General features: G+C 39.3%; 1 protein-coding gene across 4 annotated transcripts in view; it reads right to left on the bottom strand.

Annotated features, from left to right (window-relative positions):
- The window catches only part of LOC125451988 (piezo-type mechanosensitive ion channel component 2-like), a 645421-nt gene extending 639170 nt beyond the window's left edge, over positions 1 to 6251 (bottom strand). For all 4 annotated transcript variants that reach the window (XM_059646233.1, XM_048529830.2, XM_048529829.2 and 1 more), the window contains exon 1: positions 5345 to 6251. In XM_059646233.1, the coding sequence (XP_059502216.1) occupies positions 5345 to 5408 (64 nt within the window). In that variant the 5' untranslated portion in view covers positions 5409 to 6251. The remainder of the gene's footprint in view (positions 1 to 5344) is intronic.
- Between the last annotated feature and the right edge of the window lie 2780 nt (positions 6252 to 9031).

The following is a 9031-nucleotide window of genomic DNA, read 5'->3' on the forward strand; positions in this document are numbered from 1 at the left end:
GTGGTGGGGAAACAGTTGGAGAACATACAAAAGGGCAGGATTTATCCATATTTATAAGTGAATGGATAGACAGCATGGATTTGTGCAGGCAAGGTCATTGTCATTTCTCAACAACTTGATTGAGTTTTCTGATGAGGGAAGGGTAGTGGACATTATCTACATGGTCTTTAATAAGGAATTTGATAAGGTACCTCATGGCAGGCTAGTGTAGAAGGTAGAATTTCATAGGATCCAGGGCGAGTTGGCTGGATCTGGTGCTGGGACCTTTGTTGTTTGTAATGTTTATAAATAATCTGGAGAAAAATGTAGATTGTCTGATTAGTGTGTCAATGGCACCAAAATTGGCAGAGTTGAAGGTGGTGAGGAGGATTGTCAAAGAATACCATGGGTTATAGATAGATTGCAGATTTGGGCAGAGAAATAGCAGATGAAGCATTATCTGGAAAAATGTGAGGTGACACTTTTAGAAGATCAAATTCAGGTGCAAATTATACATATCATGACAGAACCTTTCGGAGCACTGATGTCGAGGTCAGGTTTACAGATCCTTGAAAGTTGCAATACAAGTGAACAAGTGAATAAGGTGGTCCAGAAGGCATACAAACACAATAGCCTTCATTGGCTGGGGCATCGGACTTAAAAGTTGACAACTTATGTTACAGCTGTACTAAACTTTAGTTCAGTTACATTTGGAATATTGTGCGCAGTTCTGGTCACCACACTACCAGAAGTATGTGGATGCTTTGGAAAGGATGCAGAAAAGGTTTACCAGGATAGTCTGGAAGGTTTTAATTATGAGGAGAGGTTGAATAAATTCGGATTGTTTTCACTGGAAAGACAGAGGCTGATGGGCAACCTGATAGATGTTTACAAAATTATAGAGAGGCTAGATAGAGTGTTAGTCAGAGGCTTTTTGCCAAAGTAGAAACGTTAACTTCAAGAGGGCACAAGTTTCAAGTGGAGGAGAAAAGTTTAGGGGAGAAATATGGTGAAAATTTTTCAAAGGGCGGTGAGTGACTAAAATACATTGCCAGTGGGTGTGGTAGAAGCAGGCACGTTAGCAATGTTTAAGGCATATCTTGATAGACATATGAACGTGAGGCAAATAGAGGGATAGATACCACTCACAGGCAATAAGCAGGGGTCTAAATACAGATTAGGAATCAGCCCAGGATCAGAACAGGCCTGTTCCTGTGCTGTATTGTATAAAATAAACTCATGATGACTTAAAAATCACCACTTCACAACTTTTCTCCAACAATTTTTTTAACATGCGTGCAATGTAAATTGTATATTATAGAATCACTGAATTCTTATTACATAGGAGACCATTTAGCCCATTGCACTAAACTGGTTCTCTTCCCTAGTGTCAATTTTTTGCCTTTTCCTCATAGGCCTGTGCACTATTTCTCTCCAAATAATAATCCAATGCCCTCTCAGATATCTCAATTGAACAAGGTAATGCATTCCACACTCTAACTATTCATTACAATAAGCTTGCTTCATTTGTATGTCACTATAAATTCATGGCCTCTTGTTTTTTTTCTCTCTCTCTGTTATGAGCAAGAACAACATCTCCCCATCTGTTTGTCCAGCTTGCTGATGCTTTTGAAAACCTTAATTAAATCTCCTCTCAGTCTTCTTTTCTCCAAGGAGAACAGCCCTAACTTACTGAATCTATCCTCATAACTTAAGTTTATTATTCCTGGAACTATTATTGTAAATTGTTTCTGCAAACTCTCCACTGTATTCACATTTTTCCTGTTATGTGGCATTCACAACTGTATATAATGCTCAACCAAGGTCTAACAAATAATTTCTATAAATTCACCATCTTGTATTCTAAGCCCCTATTACTAGCAGAGCAGTTGGCTTCATTAACTGCTCACTCCATCTGTCCTGCCATCTTTAACTATCTGTCCACATAGACACCTAGGCCTCTCTGCTCCTGTGCCACCTTTAGAATTGTACACCCTATGTTATATTGTCTTTCAATGTTCTTCAAAGTGCATCGCCTACCAATTCTCTGCATTGAACATTATTTGCTACCTGTCCATCAATTCCACCAATGTATTTTCAGAGTTCTAAACTGTCCTTCTGACAGCTTACAGTTCTCCCAAATTTAGTGTAATCGGCAAATTTTGAGATTGTCCTTTAGAAAGGGAAATTGCCATCTTTTCCGGGTCTAGCCTACATGTGACTCCTGACCCACAATTTGATTGACTCTTAAATGCCCTCTTGGCAGTTGGGAAAGGCAATAAATGTTGATGTAGCCAGTGATACCCTCATCCCAACAATGAATTAAAAAAAACTACAATGATCTCTGATATAACAAAGTGCGGAGCTGGATGAACACAGCAGGCCAAGCAGCATCTTAGGAGCTCTTGTGCTCCTAAGATGCTGCTTGGCCTGCTGTGGTCATCCAGCTCCGCACTTTGTTATCTCGGATTCTCCAGCATCTGCCGTTCCCATTATCTCTGATACAATGGTCTCTCCTGTGTCTGCAATACATACCTGTCATCATTCATCACTCATTCACTCATTACCTAATTCTATCAGCTGTATAAGTATTAAAGTATACCCATTTTTCACAGTTTCTTACTAATTGTGTGTTGATAGATGAGAAACAAATATACCATTTCATGCAATCAAAAAATGTTCTAAATAAACCATTATGGCACAAAAATCGCTGGATTTTACATTTCACAGCATTGTGATTTATTTTACTTCATCCTTCAGATCATTTTGATTTTGCACCATAAATTGTTATAAGTTTGAACTGCAAATAATACAGCAACGTCAGCAATGTAGATAGGGCCTTCTATTTAATAACAAGATTTGAAAGCCATGTTTGAAAAATAAAAGATATAGGATAAGCTATTGAGTTTTGATGTTGCGTCTGTATCGTCCAGTGTTCATGTCGTAACCGCAATATTGAAAATTGGGAAGTTTCCATCAGGAATCCCTATTTGTCCACCTTCATCTTCAGTTTTGCAGTAGGTCTCTCAGCTGCATGTTAGTCGAATTATAATTTCCACGTTTTGCTCTGTGATAAGGAACTCTATCATAGTAAGATACCTATCAAATCACATTTGTATTTCAATATACCATCTCCTTGATCAAAAAGAAATAAATTCTATCAAATGAGAAAACTTAAAAGAAAATGAATACTGAAACAACAGTACCGTCTGTTTCTTCGAAAAATACGTTTGATTCTGTTTGTTGCTCCCGTGTAACCCCCCCTCAAGTTTCGCACCGGTCTGCTTCAGTCGGTGGCCCGCCCACAACACACATGCACGCACACTTTAAAGAAATGTTTAAGTACCGCCAGAGGCACGTTTGTTTCAACCCCCACCGACATACAGACAAAATAAGGACGGAGGAGTTGACGGTTAGCTTTCCGCGATCCCAGGTGTCCCGTGCGTGTTCGCCGCGAGCCCAGGTGACCCGGGACCACGCGACAGCAACCGCGCCACGAGCCCAGACCTCATGCCCTCCGCTGCCTATCAGGGGAGCGAGGCGAAGGCGCGGGAGAAAGCGGCACGTGCAACCACCCTGCCCAGTACACAAAAGTGCTTGGCTTGCAAAAGCACGGCTTTGTGCACCAAAGAGTAGTTGCTAGCCCACCTCTGTCCCCCTGTCCTTAAAAAAAAACACACACAAGCGCAGGCAAAGAGCGCTAATTATCATATGTACAAATAATAGCCCTTAGAAAACTGTAACGCCCCAGTGAGGGAGCAGAAAACATTTTTTCAGCTGTGTGTGGCGCATGCTGTGTCATCTGGAAGTCCTTAAGTGTAAAAATTAACGGCTCCTCGAAATATGCTGAGTGCGTGACTATGCAGGGAATAACGGCATGGGTATGTTTATTTAAAACTATTTCACTGGACGTCTGGATTTCTACCTGATACATTCCGGTCACGTGTAGGCAGAGAGTAACAAAAGAAAGGAAGTTGAAATCTTACACAAACTGTGCTAAGAGGCATTTTAACTAACAATTTAATCGCGAAGCCTTTTCCAGGCTTTACTTCAGCCCTCCTCCCCCCACCCCCGTGGTTCGCTTTGCTCACACTTGCATGTGAGAGCGGGTATTGAAGTTGTTTGTCTTAGCCTAGCAGTAGTACAGCAAAGCATTTTATTCGTCGAAAGAATCCCCCGCTTATTTAAGTAGTGAATAGATGACACCGAAATAAATTAAAGCGCGATTTAGAAATCGGTGAATTAACAGTTTGCTGAACTGAATTGGAAGGTATCGTCAGGTAATTTTGCCACGAGGGTCGTCAGATTATTTACCGAATATCCTATTTGACTACACATTTCTCAACAGATTCTGTTCGTTAATAAGCGTTCAAAGTAATCACTGGCAGCAACGCAACTCGTAAAGGGGATGTATGTTGTCCCCAATCCACTGGGACAAAGCCGAGGGCTAGCGATCCTCCCCTTCCTCTTCTGAAGGAACCTTGTCTGCATTTTTCGAAGGGGAAAGGGATACAAGGTCAGCAGACGGATGTACTTCACCGCCAACCGGTCCAAACTGATGTTCTTTTTTGTTTCAAGCTAAGTTCAGTGAGACTTTGATTTATTCCAGAAGCTCGACTGGACTGGTGCAAAGGCTACGTGAGAACCGCGCACTGTTTTCTACTCAAGACGTTAACCACAGTCAAGGCATAAGGTCAGAGCTATTTCTCTCTCCTGGCATTGCCACTAATCAGTTTCATTCCCTTCCTACAAGTCCCTCCCTTGTAAAGTCACTGTACTGTCCAAACCGGCTTTCTACTCTTTGCAGCGGAATTGTTCGGCTTTGATCACGGGAAAATATTTCGCAATTGTGATTATACCAATTTATTTCATTTGGCACAGTTTTTGGGGAAACACCGGTTTTATTTCAATCGACATTGACGTTTGCTGTCGCCTCATGAAAGAGTGATAGATATGGAAAAATAAATCTGATCGATTGCAAAACAGCTTCCTGTTAGCGATCATTACTTCTAAAATGCATTCTAAAAGTACCTTTTAAATGAAAGAAAAATCAATTGTACGTGAGGTTTTGCCGCCTCATTGCTGCAAATTCCGACATGCACTCATGAACATAGATCACTCACTTAGTCTTTTAAGTAATATATCTATTTAAAAACGTAATATTTCAACGTTTATTTTGGCAAATGGCTATAATATCAAAGAAATGAATGAACTCCGCCCAGAAATTTAAAAATAATTTTGAAACTGTGCTGTAATGGATTTAAAGCAGAGATCTTTTGCATTCACAGACACAATGTATGCGTAAAAAACATCTTTCGACCTAGGGATAGTGGAGTTTCTTTTCTTTATCTGAAAGCACTCTTACCAGCAACTAAACAGATGGGAAGAAGCAGTCTGAAGATCAACCCACACACCACTTCCGATGCCATTGTGAAAAGACGGTTCTTTTCTCAAATCTGCAAATGGTGTTCAAATTCTTGTTGAACGCAGTGAGCCAGTTATCATTTAAAATGCGCAAAAATCCCCATCAACTGTAGGTCCGGCCTCACCGAAAACTAAAGCAATCTTGTCATGGTGTCCCCGTGAGTTTATCCTCCAGAACCGGGAAGTGTCAACAATTTGTTAGCATCGCTGGAATAGCCCATCAAGTACCGGTTTATCTGATGGAGTCAAATTATTTTCATAACGCCTGGGGAGTCCAACAAGCAAATATCGCCCCACCTTCAATGTTGTCCTCTTTTTTTTTAAACGCAGCTTTGTGCAACAACAACAGAAGGCGACGATGCTACGAACGACTGTAAGAAATGATCCAGAAGCCAATTTGTTTCCTATTTTCTGGCAAGCGAACTTCAAAAACTTCTGCTGTTAAATCCCTTGGCCCCTATGACTCACCGCTGAAGCAGAATCGGAGCCCAACACGTTTCACTGATGGTGCTTCTGTACTTGCATTATTTAATCCAGTTGTTTTTTACACAAGATTCACATCTGCAACGTGAATATGAGGGCACTCCATTGCCGATGGTCAATTTATTCGTTACTATCAGGCTCCAGTTTTCTTAGCGGTGGGCAGAAACATCCAGAAACACTCACGGTATTTTTGTTTTGAAAATCAGATGCGAGTGGGTGCGTTCTGTGCCACTAAATGTATGACTTTTAAATCCCGCTGATACTGTCTTGAAATTTCAGTTTCGCCGCAATGCCCCTCTCTGGTTCAGGCTTCCAGCTGCTACTGCTGTTCTGCTGACATCTGACTCTACTTCCCTCCACCTTCAATGAAACTTTGTCCAAACCAAATCCCACCTCCTCCTTCGTGATTGACGTTGAAATCCAACCATTCACAAACGAGGCGAGGCGTGGGGAGAGGAATATTATCTCTTATATTAGAATGAGAGGCTATCTTGCAAAACCAGACCGGGCTTGCGGCATGGGACTTATCCCTTGGAATAGGATGTAGAAACTCTTCCTTTCTATGCTCCGAAGTAGGATTCGAGCCGCCTTAGAAATACACGGAGGTTATGAGGATAACCCGACAATGATCTTTACAGTATAAAACAGTTCAGAACGTTGGCAAAACGAAAATCTAATTCGCGAAACACATGCAAATTCGATGTCAAAACGAGATGAAGACTTTAAAGTTTATATGTGTAAGGAAGTAAGCCTAAACTTATCTTAACAAGTACATATATTTCGTCTTCAGTGGCTTGGTTTTTAAGATTAAGTCGCTACGCCAAAAGTTAATTTGGTATGTAAGTTGTAAGCTTAAAAGCGTAACAGTTAAATAAATAAAACAATACATTTAACGTTGATGTAAGCACTTGAACTGTCAGGTTTTAAATAGGAAAACAATTTAAAAGAGGCAATAATGTCAAAAAGCCTATTTTTTTAAAATCCATTCCGAATGAACAGAAAATGCTAAAGAAACTCAGCAGGTCTAGCAGCTGAATTCCACGAGCAATCTGTTTGTTTCAGATTTCCAGCACCCGCAGTGCTTTGGACTTCGTTTGAAATCAATCGTTACTTGCTTAAAGGGTTTAAGGATGCATGCAATCTTTTACAAAGCAAAACAGAATCGCGAGAGAAACCTGGCGTCCAAAATTAAACAACTATTTTTTTGGGCCCACGAGTTCCGCTCAGTGTTTTCTTCAGTACTGGGACATTTGGTGAAATGCCAGCGCCCCCCCCCCCCCCCGCCCCCCACCAGAGACAGAAAGATCCGCTTATATTATTGGGCCTCGTCATTTAACTTCTCTGTTCTGGAAATTGTAAGATTTTGCAATATTGTCCTGGAAATTCAAAGTAATTCTCTAGCACTGTAACAGGAAAGGGATCCACCTGGAATATTCTCAACCCTGGGCATTTTTTTCCGTTAAAAACAATGGCAAATACTCTTTTTATTAAAAAAAGTACTTGCTGGAAAGAAGCTGGGTTAAAAAAAGACATCCTTTTTTAAAATGTCAATTTTGACTTTTGTTGAACATATACATTTGAAGCCCAAAGCACCTTTGCATTAGTTTTGCAGATTGCAAATAAACCCACAACTTAGCTGTTTTGATTTTTCTTTATATCAAAAATGACTGATTTTAAGGTCTTCAAATTATTGGAAATAATGAGCAGTAAAAATTTCAATTATATTAGCAAATAAACATTAGAGATAACAGAAATGAGCTGTCAGTGTTATTATAATAGACAAGGCTCTGTATTTCCTTTACACACTAAAAAGTTAATAATTTATTACATCTATGTGCAATTGTTAAAGCATATTGAGATTATATAGTTATAGATCTAATAGCCAATTCAGATGTAGGTAAAAGACAATGACTAATTTCCTAAAGTTTGTCCAGTCGTCTAATTTGCCAGCTGCTACCTAATGATTGTAATTGTTTGATGTGATGGAAAAGACTGCATTAATAAGTAACCAGGCATTCAGCTCCAGTTATTAGTTGGCAATTGTGGAGGTACTGATAACTCTCGCCTGCATATTACATGATAGAACAAGTAAATGAAATATAGTCTTAACTGCACACAAGAGTCAACTGTAAAAGATTTTTTAAAAATGAATAAATATTATGATAGTTTTTACTTGACCTTACGTAGCAACCTCAATAAAATATTCTTTTTACTGTAATAGTAAAATATTATGACTAATGCTTTAATTGATGTAAAATTAAGCTAGATTAAGACAACACTAGTCAGAAGATGGGAAAATAAGTAACAACACAAATGAGTGTAATTAATTAATAAGCAAGGAGAGATGCTGAGAATCTTGAATAAATATTAAGATAAAAAAGCAAAAAATGTGTCCCAGGCAACCAAAATTCTTTCTTCCTGTAGTCCTAGTATTTCACAACTGTGATATTTAGAAGGAAACTTGTTTTTGTTTAGATAGTTATATATTTGATTTTAGATAATTATCCATCACATAGCAATGCAATGATATTCCTTTTTTAATCTTCTATTTAACATTATAAATTAGAATGTAATGTGGCTCATTTACACTTAATAGAAGCTACATATATTCAAAAACAGGCATCTGGCCTCCCCAGACAAAAGGGTCATATTCAGGCATCATTTTTTTTGAATCAAACAAAAGTGGAGAGTCAGTTTTCCTTGGTGCATTCTTCATGACAACACCCTGACTAGAATTCACTGAACCAATCAGCACCCTTTTTCTTATATATTAACACTGGAGTGGTTGCACAGGAGATTCACTCAGTTGATTCCAGATTTGAGAGGGTTGAATTATGAGGAGAGACTGAGTAGAATGGAATTATACTCATTGGAATTCAGAAGAATGAGGAGAGATCTTATAGAAACATATAAGATAATGGAGGGAATAGATAAGGTGGAGGCAAGGAGGTTGTTTCTGCTAGCTGGTGAAATTAGGACCAGAGGGCATCACCTCAAAATAAAGGGAAGCAGACTGAGGTCAGGTGGAACATCTTCACCCAAAGTATTGTGAATCTGTGGAATTCACTGCCTAGTGAAGCGGTTGAAGCTACCTCACAATGTTTTTAAGGCAAGTCCTGACAAATTTTTGAACAGCAAAGGAATT

The sequence above is a fragment of the Stegostoma tigrinum genome, chromosome 5 (genome assembly GCF_030684315.1).
Source record: "Stegostoma tigrinum isolate sSteTig4 chromosome 5, sSteTig4.hap1, whole genome shotgun sequence".
Classification (NCBI taxonomy): Eukaryota; Metazoa; Chordata; class Chondrichthyes; order Orectolobiformes; family Stegostomatidae; genus Stegostoma; species Stegostoma tigrinum.